Source organism: Scyliorhinus canicula, chromosome 18 (assembly GCF_902713615.1).
Source record: "Scyliorhinus canicula chromosome 18, sScyCan1.1, whole genome shotgun sequence".
Taxonomy (NCBI): domain Eukaryota; kingdom Metazoa; phylum Chordata; class Chondrichthyes; order Carcharhiniformes; family Scyliorhinidae; genus Scyliorhinus; species Scyliorhinus canicula.
In genome coordinates this window covers 116,962,135-116,984,446 of record NC_052163.1, presented here as the reverse complement: position 1 = coordinate 116,984,446, position 22,312 = coordinate 116,962,135, and the positions used below count along the sequence as shown (strand labels likewise).

At 52.3% G+C, this 22,312-nt stretch overlaps 1 protein-coding gene across 3 annotated transcripts in view; it reads left to right on the top strand.

Moving 5' to 3' along the window:
• The window catches only part of LOC119953573 (N-acetyllactosaminide beta-1,3-N-acetylglucosaminyltransferase 3-like), a 56,368-nt gene extending 44,175 nt beyond the window's left edge, over positions 1-12,193 (top strand). For all 3 annotated transcript variants that reach the window (XM_038777968.1, XM_038777966.1, XM_038777967.1), the window contains one exon: positions 10,055-12,193. In XM_038777968.1, the coding sequence (XP_038633896.1) occupies positions 10,062-11,195 (1,134 nt within the window). In that variant the 5' untranslated portion in view covers positions 10,055-10,061 and the 3' untranslated portion in view covers positions 11,196-12,193. The remainder of the gene's footprint in view (positions 1-10,054) is intronic.
• The last annotated feature ends 10,119 nt before the right edge of the window (positions 12,194-22,312 follow it).

Here is a 22,312-nt window from a genome sequence, read left to right as displayed (position 1 = left end):
CTGAGGGAGTGCTGCACTGTCAGAGGGTCAGTACTGAGGGAGTGCTGCACTGTTAGAGGGTCAGTACTGAGGGTGCTGCACTGTCAGAGTGTCAGTATTGAGGGTGCTGCACTGTTAGAGGGTCAGTACTGAGGGAGAGCTGCACTGTCAGAGGATCAGTACTGAGGGAGTGCTGCACTGTCAGAGGGTCAGTACTGAGGGAATGCTGCACTGTCAGAGGGTCAGTACTGAGGGAGTGCTACACTGTCAGAGGGTCAGCACTGAGGGAGTGCTGCACTGTCAGAGGGTCAGTATTGAGGGTGCTGCACTGTCAGAGGGTCAGTACTGAGGGAGTGCCGCACTGTCAGAGGGTCAGTACTGAGGGAGTGCTGCACTGTCAGAGGGTCAGTATTGAGGGAGTGCCGCACTGTCAGAGGGTCAGTACTGAGGGAGTGCTGCACTGTCAGAGGGTCAGTATTGAGGGAGTGCTGCACTGTCAGAGGGTCAGTATTGAGGGTGCTGCACTGTCAGAGGGTCAGTACTGAGGTAGTGCGGTAGTGTCAGAGTGAGTGTAATTTTATTTGATGCTTGCTCTGGAGTTGCCTGTGTTCTTTATCAGATTATGGTTGCTACGTGGGTTACTGTTGTTGCCAGGTTGCGCTTCATGCATTAAATGTGCTGGGGAAGGTGGATGAAATTGTGGCAGCCACGTCACCCACATGCTTTGTGTTCAGGCACGATTTAGTCCATGGTTGAATGTGTGCTTGAGGTTGGGTGTGTAATACACTCGCTGGGCTTTGAGACTAAGCTTCGTCCCATTGTCCTATTGATTATTATTTTGTTTCCCCTTGCTGAGACATTAAAGCAAGGCCCCATCTGAGCTCAGGTGGACTCGTTACATACAATGTCACTCCTTCAAGGGACAGGGCGATTCTCTTTGTGGGATCTTGCTGTGTGCAAACTGACCGCAGTGTTTCCAACGTTGCAGCAATGACTCTGTGGGTAAAATACTTTATTGCTCACCAAAGGGCTTTGGAATGTCTTGTGACTGTGAAAGTCAGTCTATAAATGCAAACTTCCACTTTCTACGACAAGAATAGTTGCCTTGGCATGAACTGAATGAATGGAATAGATCAAGCTGCCAATCTGATCGACAGTGATAATAATAATCACTTATTGTCACAAGTAGGCTTCAATGAAGTTACTGTGAAAAGCCCCTAGTCGCCACATTCCGGCGCCTGTTCGGGGAGGCAGGTACGGGAATTTAATCCGTGCTGCTGGCCTTGTTCTGCATTACAAGCCGGCTGCTTAGCCCACTGTGCTAAACCAGCTCCTGATTTAGTTAATGTGGCATGTATGAGCAATTCAAGAATGTGCATAAATGATTCTTGGTAATCCTGAAGTAGTTACCTCTCGCAGCAGACAGAAATGGGGGCCACGTGCCTCATTTAGTGTTGGGAAGGAGAGCGGGCTGGAGCAGGTGGGGGATCTATGTTTGGAGGGGCTGTTCGCTATGGGCTTTAGGAGACAGGCGGATTTAGGCACCTTCGGGTACGGAGCTGAGTTAAGTTGTTTTTTTTTCAGGCTTCCCAGTGGGTCAGCGTCCACCTAGTTGGAGCGGATTTTATCCTGTGCAAGATCGGTGGAGGGTAGTACGACCGGGATGTCTCGGCGAATAGCAGGGGGGGGGGGGGGGGGGGGGGGGAGTGGAGTTCGATTGAGGGGGTGAAGGCGAAATGGGTGGAGGAGTTGGGGATCGATACTGGAGGAATGGGTATGGTGTGAGGTGTTGAGGAGGGTGAATGCCCCATTCAGTTGTGCACCTCGAGAAGGTCAAATACACCTAGAGAGGGTCAATGGAGGGGTGCTGTCAAAGATGGTGACAGTTTATAGTGTACTTCAGAGAATTGGTCACTGCTAGAGTGTACGGAGAGGAAGAGAGTGTGTCTGTTTATAGCAGGGGTCGACTTAATAAAAATCTTTTCCAAAAAAACGAGGAAATTAAGGAATTTACATTCTATGGATACTTGGTGCTGAGCTCTGAAGAAATCATTGATTCCACCCGTGGCTCATTTCATTGTCCCCTAATATCACATGACTGATAATTCTTCAATAAGGAAGCCTTGTGGGCTGTTTGACTTTGTAAGCCATCACAGTCGAATCCCTTGCCCCGACGGTCATATGCGTCATTTCATTCTGAAGGAAGAGAGGGATGAAGAGAGGAGGAGGTACAACGAAAGTTGATTTACAGCAATGCCTCTATGGTGGCCTCCAAAACAGGTCATCCCTTGTCACAGCAACATTGCAGCACATCACAAAAAACAAAATTAATGGACAGGGAGGCCATTCTACCCAAATGTGCTTTGGTAATTGAGGAAAAAAAATTTTGTTGCATTTATATAGCACCCAAAGGATTAGCACCCAAACGGGCAGCACTGTAGCATTGTGGATAGCACAATTGCTTCACTGCTCCAGGGTCACAGGTTCGATTACCGACTTGGGTGACTGTCTGTGTGGAGTCTGCACATCCTCCCCGTGTCTGCCTGGGTTTCCTCCCACAGTCCAAAGATGTGCAGGTTAGGTGGATTGGCCATGATAAATTGCCCTTAGTGTCCAAAATTGCCTTTAGTGTTGGGTGGGGTTACTGGGTTATGGGGATAGGGTGTAGGTGTGGACCTTGGGTAGGGTGCTCTTTCCAAGAGCTGGTGCAGACTCGATGGGCCGAATGGCCTCCTTCTGCACTGTAAATTCTATGTATAATCTATGTATGTATAAGCCAAGATGGCGCCGGAGCATGGCAACTCTCTGTGAGCTCTCTCCCCTGTCCCTTTACTTTTATCTCCTAACAGCGTTCTGACCTACTAAAACTATTTTCCTCTTATATAATTACTAACAATGTTTTTCGATTCATGTATTTGCTTTGTTTAGCCCCTTGTTCCGCCCTGTAACCAAATCAGGTGGATAACGTTTGTCAGTGTACCATTGGCAATGTTCTCCATTGATTATTCTTTTGTCTACTATGTAAGTACTGTGTACGTTCCCCTCGGCCGCAGAAAAATACTTTTCACTGTACTTCGGTACATGCAACAATAAATCAAATCAATTCAGGTGCTTTACAGCCAGTAACGTACCAGTGAAGGGTAGTCATTATCGGAGGAAACGTGGCAACAAACATGCACACAGCCGGGTCCCACAAGCAGCAATGAGATGATGGGCAGACACTCCTGATGTTGGCTATGTTCCCTTTGCTGTCTTGTGAATCGTACCCAGGAACCTTTCACACCAGCCTAACAGGGAAAGTGGGATTTCAGCTGAATGCCTTGTTCTGAAGATTGCGACTGGCACAAGGCAGAGAGCTCCAATGCGCAGAGTGGACCCCTGGATCAATGGGAGGAAGTGAAAATCTTGGGGATCATTGAAGAACCAAGAGGACACTGCAACAAGGAGAGGGCCAAGGCAATTATAGATGGTTGAGCTCAGGTGGCCATTATCCGCCTGTACCTTTTATTGGGCCCAATCGACTAATTAGAATAAAGCAAATGAACAGGTGGACAAATTAAAGGGAGCCGCTCCCTAACAACAACCGGAGCACAGAAACAAAAAGAATAAAGAGGTAACGGGCGCGATTCTCCGCCCCCATGCCGGGTGGAGAATAGCGGGAGGGCCTCCCGACATTTTTCACGCCCTCCCGCTATTCTCCCCCCCCCCACGCCTGACCCACACCACGAATCGCCGCTCGCCGTTTTTTACGACGAGCGGCGATTCTCCGAGGCCGATGGGCTGGGCGGCCGGCCCTTCACGCCCGTTTCAACACGGCAGCAAACACACCTGGTCGCTGCCGTCGTGAAACGGGCGCCGGATGCCCGTTTGGGGCATCCAGGGGCCTGATTGGGACGGGAGCACCGCGACTGTGCTCCGGAGGGGACAGGCCCGCGATCGGTGCCCACCAATCGTAGGGCCTGCCTCCAAAACGGATGCACTCTTTCCCCTCCGCCGCCCGGCAAGATCAAGCTGCCACGTCTTGCGGGGCAGCTGAGGGAAAAGACGCCAACCGCGCATGCGCGGGTTGGCGTTGTCCAATCTGCGCATGCGCAGCTGACGTCATCGGCCGCGTCATCCGGCGTTGCGCTTAACGTGCGGCCTTGACGACCGTCATCAAGGCCGCGCCGCCGTGACGCACGGGGACGCGCTCCTAGCCCCGCCCGCGGGGGTGAATCGGCCCCAGGAGTGGGCGTGAAGGCTGCCGTGGGTCACGGCCTGTCCCACGGCAGTCTTTACGATTCTCCGCATTTGCGGAGAATCTCGCCCAACAGAAACGTAAAAACCATCAAACCAAGATGTGAAAATCGGGGTCAATAAATCAGTCCAACACTTACGGTGCCCACCGAGTACGGAAGGTTTATCCACCTTGTCATGATATGCAGATAATGATCTACAGACAGGCAGCTAATGAACACAGAGAACAGGACATGACCAATGAGCAGGCAGGACACTCAGGGGTGGTATCTCACTATAAAAGACACGAGGCGCTCACACTCCGCCTCTTTCCGCTGATGAACATCGACAGAGTGAGTCAGGGTGTATGTACAGTATCACACCTCCAGCACGTGGCTAAGAGCCTAGTCTGGTTCAGTCAGGCAGAGTAACCGCACTTAGGTTAGCAGAGACTCGAAGTCATAGAGAACTGTGCTAACTGTGCTACTGGTTCAATAACTCAGATTGAACTAACTTCAAGGTCTAGAGTATCTTTTGGCATCTAGTTGCAGCCTGTGTTATCCCAGAGTACATAACACAACACACCTGTAATTGTTTTAGAACCTTTTAGCTCATTATTCAATTAACTTAGTTCATCAAGGGCAGCACGGTGGCCTAGTGGTTAGCACAACCGCCTCACGGTGCTGAGGTCCCAGGTTCGATCCCGGCTCTGGGTCACTGTCCGTGTGGAGTTTGCACATTCTCCCCGTGTCTGCGTGGGTTTCGCTCCCACAACCCAAAAATGTGCAGAGTAGGTGGATTGGCCACGCTAAATTGCCCCTTCATTGGAAAAAATAATTGGGTAATCTAAATTTTTTTAAAAACTTAGTTCATCAATGTGCCAAATAGTGCACTTTGGGAAACAGGATCATTGGATTCATGTGAATGTTTGATTAAGATACAGGTGGCAACATACAGGAAGTGCCTTTGGTATTAATTAGGAACTTCAAATGGATGTGTACTGTTGGGGAAATCTGCATACAATGGAGCTGAATAATAAAAATGTCATTCATTTCTCAGGGGTGGGGGAGCAGGAGAGAGAGCTTTGGTGGCACTGGAGGCAGAATGTGGTGGAAGAGTGCAAATAAAGAGTAAACAGAATAGTCGAGAAGATCCATGACATCAGTTCAGTCCATAAGAGGGTCTTTCAGGAGTTTAGTAGCAGTGGAGAAGAAGCTGTTTTTGAACCTGTTACTGCTTGTTCTCTGACTTTAGTACAGTAGTCCCCCCGTTATACCGCGGGTGTTGGGGTCCAAGACAGCCACCCGCGTTGCATCCGAGCCGCGGATAGCCTACAAAAATTTTGAAAGAGCAACACACGGCCAGATAATGTTCTGCTGCGGGAAAGAATAATTACAAGTGAACCTATCAGGGTAGTTTCAGGTATTGTGGATGTAATAACCTTTATAATGTAAGAATAGAAGGGTGTTTTAAATAAAAAACATCAAAGTTCTTTCAAGTTTTAAATTTATTAAAAAATACCACTCAAAAATATATACAATAATACATGAAATAGCACTTACACGCATATTTTTAAAAATCATTTAAATCACATGAAAAAGTCTGTGAGTTTCTTCTGGCACATCCCCTTCCTCACCTTGACTGTCAGAAACGGTCTCAACATAAGTTCTCAAACTGTCCTCATCTTTCTCCCACCCACGGAGGGTTGACTCTGGCACACCAGTCTCTCTGGATAATTTTGCCTTTGTTTCGCCATTTCTAATACGGTCTATCAAATTTATCTTTTCCTTTACTGTGTAAGACTTGCGCTTAGGCATTTTGTATTTATACGCTTTAATTACAAATCATCGCGGCTAATCATCGCGGCTATTCGGAATGACAAACAAGTTCACCGGCTTAAAAAGGTGTTGTTTCAAAAAGAGTGAAAAAAGTTGGGGTCCATAAGCGCCCCCGCTGTATATCGCGAACCGCGGTATTGCGGGGCGTGGTATAACGGGGGACTACTGTATCTTCTGCCTGATGGAAGAGAGAATAACCTGGGTGGGAAGGGTCTTTGATAATGCTGCCCACTTTCCCAAGACAGCGGGAGATGGAGACAGGGCGCACGATCCAATGGCCACGCTGCCCCGGAAAAGAAGTTTGCGAGGCGTAGCGATGCAAATCCTGTCCCGTGTGCAAATCTGCATTCCCGAGGTACCTGAGTCTTTGGGATTCACTCCCTTCATCTCCGAGAACCTGGGTGAGTGCCGTTCAGCACTGGTCCTCACAAATGGGGACCAGCTGGAATGGCACCCGTGGGGGTCTTTCAAGGGATCGAACACTTTCTCTCCCCCCCCCCTCCCCTAAAAGCACAGTGGGTGTACCTACACCTCAAGGACTGCAGTGGCTCAAGAAGGCAGCTCACCACCACTTTCTGAAGGGCAACTAGAGATGGGCAATAACTAAGGACGCCCACATCCCGTAAATGAATAAATAAAAAAATAAAAAATTATCTGAAGATTTTTGATCCAAGTGGTGTATAGTCTGGGAGAAGGCCTTCTTAAGCTGCTATATGGTAAAGTTTAGAGTGAGTTGAGTGTGTAAGTGAAGTGGGAGGGTAGGTGGCTGTGACAGGTGGGGGAGATGGTGAGTCAGGTCGGTTGGGATAGTCAGTTGGCCCAGGTGTAGTTGCAATGAATGATCGTTAGTTTGGCCGGACTAGTTGGGTGGTTTGGGTGTGGTCCGAAGTGGCTTTAAGACTATGAACTTTTTTTCTGGGTAACTATTAAGGTCAGACAGTAGGAACCGTCTCTGTCAGTGCTTCTCAAACTATCTGATGTGGCGAACCGGCAGTTTTTTATTTCAATGTGCCAGGGACCGGTGAGCGAAACAAGCCAATCCAGCTGGGGGTTCGGGGGGTGGGGATGTGACACCCCAGAAAGTTTTTTGAGATATATCTTATTGCAGGGGCAATTATATTACATTATATTATATTATTGCAAATATAATGGATATATAATCTGAGATTATATATATAAACTGAGATAATGTAATATTTCTTTCATTTTTATAGCTGTACATTTTCCAGTGAAAGAGGGATGGGTCAGTGAATTCAGATCCCCCCCCCCCCCCCCCCAAGCATGGCCCGAGGACGCACCCCCCCCCCCCCCAGCCCCCAGCACGGCCTGAGGATGCAACCCCCCGCCCGCCCGCCCCGCTCAGCACGAGGACGGAACCTTGGAACGCTCCAGCTCCAGCTCCAGCTCAGCACTCACCTTTGCGCAAGTGTTAAAGTGTTTCTTTCCTGGGAGTACTCCACGTACCGGCAGGCGGTACGCGTACCACACTTTGAGAAGCACTGGTCTATGTCATCCTTTTGGTATTTTCTCATTGTAGAATATTTGCCCAATGGAAGTTTAAACTTCCAGAACAATTAGTGTATATAATCCTTTAACACAAGGGGCGGGATTCTCTAATCCCGCGGCAGAGTGTCCATGCCGTCGTAAACGCCCTTGCGTTTTACGATGGCGTGAACGGGCCGCTGCCAGGACTAATTCTGGCCCCTACAGAGGGCCAGCACGGCGCCGGAGCGGTTCGCACCACTCCAGCTGCCGATCCCGGTGCGAATTGTGCGTCGCGGGATCCGCACATGCACAGTGGCGCCAGCTCCAGCGCGCACATGCGCAGTGGCCTCCTTCAATGCGCCGGCCCTGACGCAACATGGCGCAGGACTACAGGGGCCGGCGCGTAGGAAAGGAGGCCCCCAGCCACAGAGTCCGGCCCACCAATCAGTGGGCCCCGATCGCGGACCAGGCCACATCGGAGGCACCCCCCCCCCCCCCCCCCCATGGGCTGCCACCCGACTCTTCGCCGGCGGGACTCGTTCTTTTTTTTTACGGCCGCTTGGCCCGTTCGGGCTGGAGAATTGCGGGGGGGGGGGGGGGGGTGGGCTGCGTAGAGCAGCCCACGAGTGGCACCACGCAAACCACGCCAACGCCAATGGCACCGATTCTCCACTCTGCGGAAAATTGCGTGCCGGCGTCGGGGCAACGTGGCCCGGTCACGGAGATTCTCCGGCCCGGCCCAGAGCTGGGGGAATCCCGCCCATGGTCTTCGGACAGAAGTGGGGGGGATGGAGTGAGGTGGTATCCCCAGAGCATCTTTAGACAATTCAACGGTACTTAACTAGATAGTGACCCAGGAAATGTTCGATAGATTAAAACCTAGTCTAACTCTTGGGTAACTACACAACGTCCAGCCCCCACCATGCACTACCCTGCCCCAAGCCTCCCCACACACTACCCTCCTGACCTGATCATCTACTTATCCATCTCATCCACCTCAGTCGCCTTACCCACTAATGCACCTCGTCCCACCGACCAATTCACTCACTCTCTCGCACTCACTCATTTTCAGATTGGACATTTAAACTTGGGGCAACTTGTGTTTTAATAAGGATGGGCGATCTGCCTTCTCTGTCCATGGGACCCTCATTTCTGGGACAGCTGGGGTTGGAACACCCCGGCAGAAAAGTGGAGCAGCATCAGGTCCGGGAAATCCAACATTGTATTCGGCTCCTCTAAGATTTGGTTCATTCTCATTTATAGTGCCTGGGGTTATACGTGGTGGCACCGATTGGCAACTGGGCTGGATTTCTGAGTACGAGAGGGAAGGGGGATTATTCGGGCGTTTTACCCATCAGCTTGCGCAAGCAGAAGCCTCTTTTTCTGGAAGGTTCCTGCCCTGGAGTCCACCTGAATGATGGGTTTGGCACCTTGTCCAGCGGGGAATGGCTTTGGAGGAGAGACCAGGTCCCGGACAGTTTGGGTATTGCAGATGTGAGTGGGAGCATGGTGTTGGCAAAGTGTCTTTTAGTTGGAAGCTGCCGCATGTGGGTGCAGATAAAGCAACGGCACTGCCCCCTCAACCAATCGTATTAAAAATTCCTATGGGGACATCAAGAGGGGGAACATCAAGAGGGGGAACATCAAGAGGGGGGGACATCAAGAGGGGGAGTTTAATGGCTAAAATCTGGGTGGGTTTGGAGTGGGTGGGTTGTTAAAATTGTAAAAAAAAATCTCCAAGTTTCATCCCGCCCTTCTGTTTTTTTGGGAAGGTCGATCGATGGGAAGGCCATGCAATAAATATTGACGAAAATTTTTATATTAAATTAAATATTGTAAAGATGATGCTTGACAGAAACTTTCCCTGTTTTTCAGCGTTAACACTGGCTGCCTAGGTAACCTGGATCATTTGGTCAGGGGGGCGGGGGTGGGAAAGTGGGTACATTGAGGGAAGGTCAGAGCTGTTTCTAGGCCTGAGGAGCAGGAGCGCTTCTTTCTGGTCCGACCCAACAACCCTGCCTCGACCCTGCCCATCCTCAGACACTCTCCCGACATATTCTTTGTTTTAATTCAATCACAGAACACTGACATCGTCGGCAAGGCTCAGACTTATTGCCTACCCCCTGTAAGTGGTCTTAACTGAATGGCTTGCTCGGCCATTTTAGAAGGCCCGGAGTTGCAGGCAGGTCAGATCGGGGTAAAGACAGCAGATTTCCTTCCCTCTCCTAAATGGCACTTGGTGAACCTGAAGGATTTTTAACGCCGATCTTGTAACTCTGCAGTCAGCATTGTTGAGACTAGCTTTTGATTTCGGATTAATCATCGTAACCATAATTTAAATTCCCTCAGCTGCTGGGGGGGGGGGGGGGGGGGGGGGGGGGGGGGGGGGGGGCAGATCATTATTCTAAAAACGAAATTTATCTGAGCACCTTGGGATTCCCTGAAAGGCGCTATATAAATGAAAGTTCTCGCTTTTGTTTCCTTTCATTCACTTTTTTCACTTTCTTTTTCTTTTGTTTTTTGTTGCTCTCCGACAGGTAAAGAATGAGAAAATATTTACGACTATTTGAAAAAGCTGCGCTGTTGTGCATAGGCATTCTGGGATTGGTGTTCCTTTTCAACCATGACCGTCCACCACAACAGATTGATGAAACTCCCACGGAGGTTGTCAAAGCCACCATCGTACGCCCCATCAGGAGAGAGAAACAAGAAACGGCTTCCTTGTGCATCAGAAACAAAACCGTCATGGGTCTGCCCAAATTTGATGAAGAGCCTCAGCACATCAAGGACTTCCTAATGCACAAACACTGCAGGGAATTTGACCTCATTCAGAATGTCCCGGGGAAGTGCGGGGGTCGAAATAATTCCCATAACGTCTTCCTGCTTCTGGTGATCAAATCTAGCCCCTTGAATTACGACCGGCGCGAAATGGTGAGGAGGACCTGGGGGAAAGAGCGAGTGTTCCAAGGAGTCCAGATCAGGACGGTCTTCATCACTGGAGTTGCTCCTGACCAAAAAGAAAGGAAGAAGCTGAATCGGGTATTGGAGATGGAGAACCAGCAGCATCAAGACATCTTGCAGTGGAATTTCATAGACACCTTCTTCAATCTCACTCTCAAGCAGTACAAACTGATGCAGTGGCTGGATGATTATTGCCCCGGGGCCCAATTCATCTTCAATGGAGATGACGATGTCTTTGTCCATAGTGACAATATGGTGGAGTACTTGCAAGACATGAACGCTTCTCAGCACCTGTACGTGGGATATCTCATTGCGTTGGTGGGCCCTATCCGGGAAAAGTGGAGCAAGTATTACGTCTCACAGTTGGTGACTCAGAACAATTCCTATCCACCCTATGTAGCCGGAGGGGGCATCCTCATGTCCAGGTTCACAGCCATCGCCATCTACCGTGCTGCCCGTGCCATTGAGTTCCTCCCCATCGATGATGTTTTCTTTGGCAAGTGTCTGGAGGTGGGTGGATTGGCCCCCAAATCACACATGGGGTTCCGGGTGAATGGAGTGAAAGGGGTGACTCCCCAGGATGACTCGTTCAACCCATGCTATTACCGTGATGTCCTCATGGTACACCGTTTTCAGCCCCACGAGCAGTTGCTAATGTGGGAGGCTGTGCATGAAAGTAGCCTGGACTGTGCTCGGTCACCACAGCAAACTGCTTGACAACAGAAGCAGGTCTCGAGAAGTTAGCAAACGACTGTGGGAGGAACTCAGAACACTGTGAATGGGATATGATCTATTTATTTAAAAACAAGGAGAATTCAACAGGTTATTACATTTTTTGATTGGCCATGAAGGGGCATATCTTGTTTAATAATTGTCTCGTCACTCTCCTCTTTCCACCATGATTCGGCCTCCAGTTGCTGAATGCTGGCAAGGATCTTGGACCATAAGGGGCGGCACAGCTCCGTTCACTGTCCACCTTGTCTTGTGTCCTCCCAAACACACTCATTACAGAATGATCAGGCACTGCCCAAACAAAATGGACACCAGTTGGAGATCCTCTGCTGCTGGGACGGAACAAACGCATTTGGCACTGAACGCTTAGTCACACACACCCACACCATCGGCGAGAGTTTGAGCCAACCTTTTTTTATACCTGGTCAATGTTTCTATTGGGTTTACCTCTAATATAATATATATACATATAATATATATACATGTATGTATGTTTTTCCCTCCCTCATTGCCCCACCCAAAGCTTTGAGGGTCAGAACCAATGTAATTTAGTGTTTCAATGAGCACAACGTCTGGAGGTGTCCTTGGATAAGGGACTGAATGAAGGATCTTAAAATCATTCATGGGGCACATTGATGTTGTAATATGGAGCAAGTGAATGGATGAACGAGAGGGATGGCAGAACTGGATGGGCTGACTGGCACCCCCTCATCCTCAATTCTAATAAACAGCTCAAACTCAATTGTGTTCCTTCCTGTTGTCAAAGGTGTTGGTTTAGTTCCTCAATTCCTTGTCATTTAAGTTTGGACGAGTGTTTTGCCACCTTTAGACCCTGATACTCAGGTACCAGGCTTCTTCCTGTCCTCTAAAAATCTACTGATATTTTTCCGACTATTTGTGGGACATTGCTGTTTGGAAGAAAAATCAAATAAATCTTTTCCTCGTTTATTTTTTAAAAAATGAATTTGGTTAAGAACCAACTATTTGCCTGTCCGATTGATTCTGTTCCTACAAGGGATTGGATTGGTTTATTGTCACGTGTACCGAGGTACAGTGAAAAGTATTGTTCTGCATACAGTTCAGACAAATTATTCCGTACACGAGAAGAAAATACAGAGGGCAAACATTAAGTACATGAGCGCAGGCATCAGGCGAAGCATACAGGAGTGTAGTACTACTCAGTAGAGAAGATGTGTGAAGAGATCATAAAGGAATCCGGTAACAGGGGGAAGAAGCTGTTTTGAATCTGTTAGTGCATGTTCTCAGAAGGGCGGTACGGTGGCACTGGAGGCAGAATGTGGTGGAAGAGTGCAAAGAAAGAGTAAACAGGCTCAGTGGGTAGCAGTCCTGCCTCTCGGGCAGAGGTCTGTGGGGTTCAGATTCCACTCAGAACTGTTAGGCCATCGAAAGGAGGCCATTCAGCCCATCGTGTTTGTGCGGCCCTCCAAACAAGCCTTATGGTTTAGTGACCCTCCCTTGCACATTCAATAAGTCAAAACAAACCATTGTTTCTATTCAAGTAATCGCTCTCTCGAATGCCTCAACTAAACCTGCCTCCACCCACACTTCCAGGCAGCGCATTCCTTACCCAAACCAGTCCTGGGGTGAAAACGGTTGTTCTCACTCCAGAGAATCGAGTGCAAAATCGGGGCAGATACTCCAGTGCAGGCATCATGGTGTGCTGCATTGTTTTTAAAAAAAAAATATTTTTATTGGTATTTTCCACATTTATCAACAGTTTTATACATTTTCTGCCGCGTTAGTTCATACAGAGAGAATTTACAGTGCAGAAGGAGGCCATTCGGCCCATCGAGTCTGCACCGGCTCTTGGAAAGAGCACCCTACCCAAGGTTAACACCTCCCCCTATCCCCATAACCCAGTAACCCCACCCAACACTAAGGGCAATTTTGGACACTAAGGACAATTTATCATGGCCAATTCACCTAATCTGCACATCTTTGGACTGTGGGAGGAAACTGGAGCACCCGGAGGAAACCCACACACGGGGAGGATGTGCAGACTCCGCACAGACAGTGACCCAAGCCGGAATCGAACCTGGGACCCTGGAGCTGTGAAGCGATTGTGCTATCCACAATGCTACCGTGCATACAGAAAGGTTTATCCTGTCGTTCCCTTAATTTACTTTATGTACATTTTGCCACCCTTTGGCTCGGCCTGTGGTCCCTTCCGCCTCCCCCTCCTGCCCCCCTCACACCCTCCGCCCCCCTCACCCCCTTCCTGCCCCCCTCGCTGCCCCCCCCATCCCTGCCCTCTTCCTGCCCCTCCCTTTCCTGTTCCCGCCCCTCCCTGCCCCCCTCTTGTGTCCTCCCCATTTACTCCCTCCCTTTTCTTCCCCCCTCCCTTTTCTTCCCCCCCTCCCTTTTCTTCCCCCCCTCCCTTTTCTTCCCCCCCTCCCTTTTCTTCCCCCCCTCCCTTTTCTTCCCCCCCCTCCCTTTTCTTCCCCCCTCCCTTTTCTTCCCCCCCTCCCTTTTCTTCCCCCCCTCCCTTTTCTTCCCCCCCTCCCTTTTCTTCCCCCCCTCCCTTTTCTTCCCCCCTCCCTTTTCTTCCCCCCTCCCTTTTCTTCCCCCCTCCCTTTTCTTCCCCCCCTCCCTTTTCTTCCCCCCCTCCCTTTTCTCCCCCCCTCCCTTTTCTTCCACCCCCTCCCTTTCTTCCCCCCTCCCTTTTCTTCCACCCCCTCCCTTTTCTTCCCCCCCTCCCTTTTCTTCCACCCCCTCCCTTTTCTTCCCCCTCCCTCCCTTTTCTTCCCCCTCCCTCCCTTTTCTTCCCCCTCCCTCCCTTTTCTTCCCCCTCCCTCCCTTTTCTTCCCCCTCCCTCCTTTTCTTCCCCCTCCCTCCCTTTTCTTCCCCCTCCCTCCCTTTTCTTCCCCCTCCCTCCCTTTTCTTCCCCCTCCCTCCCTTTTCTTCCCCCTCCCTCCCTTTCTTCCCCCTCCCTCCCTTTTCTTCCCCCTCCCTCCCTTTTCTTCCCCCTCCCTCCCTTTTCTTCCCCCTCCCTCCCTTTTCTTCCCCCTCCCTCCCTTTTCTTCCCCCTCCCTCCCTTTTCTTCCCCCTCCCTCCCTTTTCTTCCCCCTCCCTCCCTTTTCTTCCCCCTCCCTCCCTTTTCTTCCCCCTCCCTCCCTTTTCTTCCCCCTCCCTCCCTTTTCTTCCCCCTCCCTCCCTTTTCTTCCCCCTCCCTCCCTTTTCTTCCCCCTCCCGCCCTTTCTTCCCCCTCCCTCCCTTTTCTTCCCCCTCCCTCCCTTTTCTTCCCCCTCCCTCCCTTTTCTTCCCCCCCTCCCTTTCTTCTTCCCCCTCCCTCCCTTTTCTTCCCCTCCCTCCCTTTCTTCCCCCTCCCTCCCTTTCTTCCCCCTCCCTCCCTTTTCTTCCCCCTCCCTCCCTTTTCTTCCCCCTCCCTCCCTTTTCTTCTCCCTCCCTCCCTTTTCTTCTCCCTCCCTCCCTTTTCTTCCCCCTCCCTCCCTTTTCTTCCCCCTCCCTCCCTTTTCTTCCCCCTCCCTCCCTTTTCTTCCCCTTCCCTCCCTTTTCTTCCCCCTCCCTCCCTTTTCTTCCCCCTCCCTCCCTTTTCTTCCCCCTCCCTCCCTTTTCTTCCCCCTCCCTCCCTTTTCCCCCTCCCTCCCTTTCTTCCCCTCCCTCCCTCCTTTTCTTCCCCCTCCTCCCTTTTCTCCCCTCCCCTCCCTTTCTTCCCCCTCCCTGCCCTTTTCTTTCCCCTCCCCTCCCTTCCCTTTTCTTCCCCCTCCTCCCTTTTCTTCCCCCCTCCCTCCCTTTTCTTCCCCCTCCCTCCCTTTCTTCCCCCTCCCTCCCTTTTCTTCCCCCTCCCTCCCTTTTCTTCCCCCCTCCCTCCCTTTTCTTCCCCCTCCCTCCCTTCTTCCCACTCCCTCCCTTTTCTTCCCCCCTCCCTCCCTTTTTTCTACCCCCTCCCTCCCTTTTCTCTACCCCCTCCCTCCCTTTTCTTCCCCCCCCTCCCTTTTCTCCCCTTCCCTCCCTTTCTTCCCCTTCCTCCCTTTTCTTCCCCCTCCCTCCCTTTTCTTCCCCCCTCCCTCCCTTTTCTCCCCCTCCCTCCCTTTTCTTCCCCCCTCCCTCCCTTTTTTCCTTCCCCCTCCCTCCCTTTTCTTCCCCCTCCCTCCCTTTTCTTCCCCCCTCCCTCCCTTTCTTCCCCCTCCCTCCCTTTTCTTCCCCCTCCCTCCCTTTTCTCTTCCCCCTCCCTCCCTTTTCTTCCCCCTCCCTCCCTCCCTTTTCTTCCCCCTCCCTCCTTTTCTTTTCTTCCCCTCCCTCCCTTTTCTTCCCCCTCCCTCCCTTTTCTTCCCCCTCCCTCCCTTTTCTTCCCCCTCCCTCCCTTTTCTTCCCCCTCCCTCCCTTTTCTTCCCCCCTCCCTCCCTTTCTTCCCCCCCTCCCTCCCTTTTCTTTCCCCCCTCCCTCCTTTTCTTCCCCCTCCCTCCCTTTCTTCCCCCTCCCTCCCTTTCGTCCCCCTCCCTCCCTTTTCTTCCCCCTCCCTCCCTTTTCTTACCCCTCCCTCCCTTTTCTTTCCCCCCCCCTCCCTTTTCTTCCCCCTCCCTCCCTTTGCTGTTCCCCCTCCCTCCCTTTGCTTCCCCCTCCTCCCGGTTCTCCCACGTCCCCTCCTCCTTTCTTCCCCCCTCCCTCCCTCCCTTTTCTTCCCCCCTCCCTCCATTCTTTCATCCACCCTCACCTCCCTTTTCGTTCCCCCTCCACTCCCTTTGTCTTCCCCCTCCCTCCCTGTTTCTTCCCCCTCCCTCCCTTTTCTTCCCCCTCCCTCCCTTTTCGTCCCCCTCCCTCCCTGTTCTCGGTCCCCCTCCCTCCCTTTTTCTTCCCCTCCCTCCCTTTTCTTCCCCGCCTCCCTCCCTTTCTTCCCCCTCCCTCCCTTTCTTTCCCCCTCCCTCCCTTTTCTTCCCCCTCCCTCCCTCCCTTTTCTTCCCCCTCCCTCCCTTTTCTTCCCCCTCCCTCCCTTTTCTTCCCCCTCCCTCCCTTTTCTTCCCCCCCCCTCCCTTTTCTTCCCCCTCCCTCCCTTTTCTTCCCCCTCCCTCCCTTTTCTTCCCCCTCCCTCCCTCCCTTTTCTTCCCCCTCCCTCCGTGTCTTCCCCCTCCCCCCTTTTCTTCCCCCTCCCCTCCGGCCTGTGTCCTTTTTTTCCCTTCCCCTCCCTCCCGGTTCTTCCCCCTCCCTCCCTCCCCTTTTCTTTTCTTCCCTCCCATCCCTTTGCTGCCCCGCCTCCCTTTGCCTTCCCCCCCCTCCCTTTTCTTCCCCCGACCTCCCTGGCGTCCCCCGCCCTCCCTTTTCTCCCCCTCCCTCCCTTTTCGTTGCCCCCTCCTCCTTTTCTTCTTCTTCCCCCCTCCACCCCACCCCCCCCCCCTAATTGACTTCAGCTGTGTTTTCCTTGTGATCAGGGAGGGGGGATTGTCACCCCCCCCATGTTGTTCCCTTTTTGTAACTTTCCACTCTTTTCTCTTTCTCCTCCTCTCCCCTCCCTCCCCCCGGGTTGCACGTCCCTTTGGTATGGCAACTGCTCGGCCCAGGACCGCAAGGAACTTCAGAGAATCGTGAATACCGCCCAGTCCATCACACGAACCTGCCTCCCATCCATTGATTCCATCTACACCTCCCGCTGCCGGGGGAAAGCAGGCAGCATAATCAAGGATCCCTCGGTGGGAGGAAACCCACGCACACAGGGGGAGGACGTGCAGACTCCACACAGACAGTGACCCAGCCGGGAATCGAACCTGGGACCCTGGAGCTGTGAAGCATTTTCTAACTTCTTCCATCGGGCAGGAGATACAGAAGTCTGAGAACACGCACGAACAGACTCAAAAACAGCTTCTTCCCCACTGTCACCAGACTCCTAAATGACCCTCTTATTGACTGACCTCATTAACACTACACCCTGTATGCTTCATCCAATGCCAATGCTTATGTACATCTTGTGTTGCCCTATTATGTATTCTCATGTATTTTCTTGTATTTTCTTGAATTTTGTTTAATTCCCTTTTCTTCCATGTACTTAATGTACTTAATGGGGCAGCAGGGTAGCATGGTGGTTAGCATAAATGCTTCACAGCTCCAGGGTCCCAGGTTCGATTCCCGGCTGGGTCACTGTCTGTGTGGAGTCTGCACGTCCTCCCCCTGTGTGCGTGGGTTTCCTCCGGGTGCTCCGGTTTCCTCCCACAGTCTAAAGATGTGCGGGTTAGGTGGATTGGCCATGCTAAATTGCCCGTAATGTCCTAATAAAAGTAAGGTTAAGGGGGAGGGTTGTTGGGTTACGGTATAGGGTGGATACGTGGGTTTGAGTAGGGTGATCATGGCTCGGCACAACATTGAGGGCCGAAGGGCCTGTTCTGTGCTGTACTGTTCTATGTTCTATGATTTGTTGAGCTGCTCGCAGAAAAATACTTTTCACTGTACCTCGGTACACGTGACAATAAACAAATCCAATCCAATCCAATCCAATCCCTCTGACTTCATTTTCCCCTTCTCCTTCCTCTTTTTCCCTCCTTTCTCTCCCGTTTTCCTATCTTACTCTTCGTTGCTGGCCTCAAACAGGTTTTGGAACAGGCCGACAAACTGCCCCCATGCATCCCGGAAGCCCTTCTCCGATCCTGGGGTGGCGTACTTAATCTTCTCCAGGTGGAGAAATTCCGAGAGGTCAGCGAGCCAGTCTGCAGCTTTGGGCGGTGCTGCCGATCGCCAGCCGAGCAGGATTCTCCGGTGTGCGATTAGGGAAGCGAAAGCAAGGGCGTTAGCCCCCTTCCCCATGTGTAGCTCCGGCTACTCCGATACCCCGAAGATTGCCACTATTGGGCATGGCTTCACCCTCACCCCCACAACCTTGGACATTGCTTCGGAGAAGGCTGTCCAGAACCCAGCAAGTTTGGGACAAGCCCAGAACATGTGGGTGTGGTTGGCCGGGCCCCTCTGGCACCGTTCACATTTACCCTCCACCTCCGGGAAGAACCTGCTCATTCGGCTCCTGGTCAGGTACGTTCTGTGCACCACTTTGAGCTGCATTAGGCTTAGCCTTGCGCAGGCGGAGGTGGAGCTCACCCTGCTCAGTGCTTCGCTCCAGAGTCCCCACCCTACCTCTGTCCGCAGTTCGTCCTCCCATTTTTGTCTGGTCTCGTCCAGTGGTGTCTGAGCTCTGTTCAGTAACTGTCCGTATATTTTCCCACATAGCCCCCCCCCTCCTTGCTGCTTGTGCCTATCAGGTCCTCTAGTAGTGTGCTTTCTGGGGCCCCGGGGTACCCTACTGTCTCTTTGCGAAGGAAATGTTTTATTTGCAGGTGCCTCATTTCCTGTCCTTTCGATAGTCTCCACTTCTTAGTCAGTTTGTCCAGTGTCGCCAGTCTGTGCCCTATGTAAAACATGTGCTGCTTTGTTGAAGGCTCTATGCTTTGGCTAAGAAGTTAAACTGCGACTGGTGAAAAAGATTTCCTGGAACTATCTTTAAATGCCAGAGAGTTGATATAACCATCGATAAACATCACAGACACAGACATTCATATGATGGCTGTAATGATATGCAGCCATGTATCCAATGGGTAATCAGAACAAGACACAACCAATGGGTAATCAGAAAACCCAGTGGTGGCATCACCACAAGAGGGCACCACACAACCACTATAAAAAGACAAGACGCACAGGCCCTCTCCCCCTTCCATTGGCAGAAACCTGGAGAGCAAGATGTGTGTAGTAAGCAGCACCGCCACACCACTATATGTTCATATAGTAGAGTCTACTATGTTACTAGAGTCAGATCAGTAGAGTGTAGAACTCATTTAGGAGCTCTGTTAATTGCTCAATAAATATCTTCAACTTACCTTGAGGTCTGGAGCATTCTTCAACAGCGCCTACACCAAGTAGCGGCTTATGTTACTCCAAAGTACCCTAACAACACAATGGCCACATTGCTGTTTGTGGGAGCTTGCTGTGCACAAACTGGCTGCCTCATTTACTACATTACCAAAATGACTGCACTTTAAGAAATATTTTATTGTCTTTGAAGCACTTTTGGACATCCCAAAAGATCTAAAAGTTATGATATACGTACAAATCTTACTTTCCAAAGACCCATATATATATATATATATATTTTATGTGCGTCCACTCTTAAAATCGTAGAATCCCGACAGTGCAGAAGGAGACCTTTCGGCCCATTGAGTCTGCACCGACCACCTGAAAGAGCACCCTCCACAGGCCCACTCACTGTCGCCCCATCTAACCTTTCAATTTAGGGACAATTTAGCATGGCCAATCCACCTAACAAGCACGTCTATCAGGAGTTGTGGGAGGAAATCGGAGCACCCGGTGGAAACACATGCAGACGCGGAGAGAATGTGCAAACTCCACAAAGACAGCCACCCGAGGTTTGAATCGAACCTGGGTCCATGAGGCAGCAGTGCTAACCACCGTGCCGCTCTACATGTTGTGCCTGATTTAGTTTTTAAAAGTGGGACAGTCGTTGTGGATGTTAGTTGTGATGATATGATCTGCGTACTCGTCTGCCATTGGGCCAGAACGTCGGCTTACCATTGGCCCTGGTCGGTCATGTGCCTCTCGACCGATTGGCCGAGAGGCTGAGTTAACCACGCCTCTATCAACGAGGTATAAATGCTCAGAAGCCTGACGATCGTCCCTTTCCACTGTATACAATCGCCAGGCTGTGTTCTAGTTAATTAAAGCCTGACATTGGTAAATCACTCGCCTCGCGTGCAATCGATGGTGCATCAATTTAATTAACTACAACTTTGAAGATGGAGTTCCGCATCAAGCCCGAATGCCTCCGCATCAGCCCGCAAACTCCGAACTCTACAGAACTTTTCAAACTCTGGCTGACTTGCCTCGAAGGGTTCCTGGCATCTACAACCACCCCCCCCACCGGGGCACAGAAGCTGCACGTCCTCCACTCCAGCGTGGGTATTGACGCTTACTCAATAATCGAAGACGAAACAGATTATGATGACGCTATAGAAAAGCTAAAAGGACAATTCATCAAACCGATCAACAGGGTATTCGCTCGACATCTGCTGGCCACCAGAAAGCAGGTCCCCGGTGAGTCTCTAGACCAATACGCCCGGGCCCTCTGTGCCCTGGGGAGAGTTTGCGCCTGTGAAGCGGTGTCCGCTACAGAGCACATGGAGCTACTCGTCAGAGACGCTTACGTGGCTGGCATGCTGTCTCCCGTGATCCGCCAGCGGATGCTGGAAAGAGACGAACTCAGTTTAACGGAGACGCTGACTCTCTCCGCCTCCCTGGAGGTCGCAGATCTAAGCGCTCGCACCTATGACCCTGGCCAGGCCGCCTCCTGGCACGCTTCCCACCAGCTACCCACCGCTCCCGGCCTCCCTCAGGCTTGTGCCGCGGGGCGACCCGATAAATCCGCGGGGCCCCGCTGCTACTTTTGTGGGTACGCTAAGCACCCTCGCTCGCGCTGCCCAGCCCGCTCCGCCCTCTGTAAGAGCTGCGGGAAGAAGGGCCACTACTCCACGGTCTGCCAGGCCAAAACGCTGGCTGCAGCGTTTCTGGAAGCTGCACAGCACTCTCCCCCCCCTCCCCCAGGCCTCTGCAAACGGCCTGTGTGCCTCCCTCTCTCCTCCAGGGCCCCTCCAGCCGCTCCCGACTCACGCCCCGCCGGCCGACATGCGCACCTGGCCCCTCCAGGCCTCTGCCTGCCCGCCGCGCACGTTTCTCCCCCCCCCCCCCCCGGTCCCTGCCTGCCCGCAGCGCGACTCGTCTCCCCCCGCCCCCGGCCCCCCGCACCCGGCCCGCGCGCCTTACCTCCTCCCACAGCTGATGCACCTAGCCGGCGTCCTGGAGCCGGCCTGCGCGCCTCTCCGCTCACAGCACCGGCAACGCTAGCTCCGCCTCCAGCGGCCACGAGGGCTTCCTGGGCGCCGCCATCTTGGGGTGCCGACCCCACGTGCGGGTCCTGGGCGCCGCCATCTTGGGGCCCTGACCCCACGTGCGGGTCCTGGTCGCCGCCATCTTGGGGAACAGACCTCACCTGGGGATCCTGGCCACCGGCTTCCACATCTGCCACGCAAGGTCCCTCCAGCATGGAATCGGACAGCGACGACGGATTTTCTCCACGGCTCGCGGCCGTTCACCCCACATATGGATCCTGGCCACCGACTTCCACATCTGCCACGCAAGGTCCCTCCAGCATGGAATCGGACAGCGACGACGAATTTTCTCCACGGCTCGCGGCCGTTCAGCTCGACCAGTCTCATCCACGCACGCTCGCCAAAACGACTACGCTGATCCACCTCAACGGCCACAAGACGGACTGCCTGCTGGACTCCGGGAGCACGGAAAGCTTCGTTCACCCTGACACGGTAAGACGCTGTGCGCTCCCTGTCCATCCCGTAACACGCAAAATCGGTTTAGCCTCAGGTTCGCACTCCGTCCACATCACCGGGTGCTGCATCGCGGACCTCACGGTCCAAGGGAAGGTTTTTAAAAATTATAAATTCCTTGTCCTCCCTGACCTTTGCGCACCGGCACTCCTAGGACTGGACTTCCAGTGCAACCTGCAGAGCTTGACTTTTCAATTCGGCGGCCCTATACCCCCCCTCACTGTCTGCAGCCTCGCGTCCCTCAAAGTGGACCCTCCCTCCCTGTTTGCTAACCTCACCCCCGATTGCAAACCCGTCGCCACACGGAGCAGACGGTACAGCGCCCAGGAACGATCCTTCATCAGGTCCGAGGTCCAGAGGTTGCTGACGGAAGGGGTCATCGAGGCCAGCAACAGTCCCTGGCGAGCCCAAGTGCTGGTGGTCCGGATGGGGGAGAAAAACCGGATGGTCATCGATTACAGCCAAACCATCAATCGGTTTACGCAACTGGACGCGTATCCCCTCCCCCGTATCTCTACCATGGTAAACGAGATCGCGAGATACAAGGTCTTCTCAACTGTGGACCTTAAGTCCGCTTACCACCAGCTCCCCATCCGCGCGAGTGACCGACTGTACACCGCGTTCGAGGCTGACGGGCGCCTCTACCACTTCCTTAGGTTCCATTTGGTGTCACGAATGGGGTCTCGGTCTTCCAACGGGAGATGGACCGAATGGTCGACAAGTACGGATTACAGG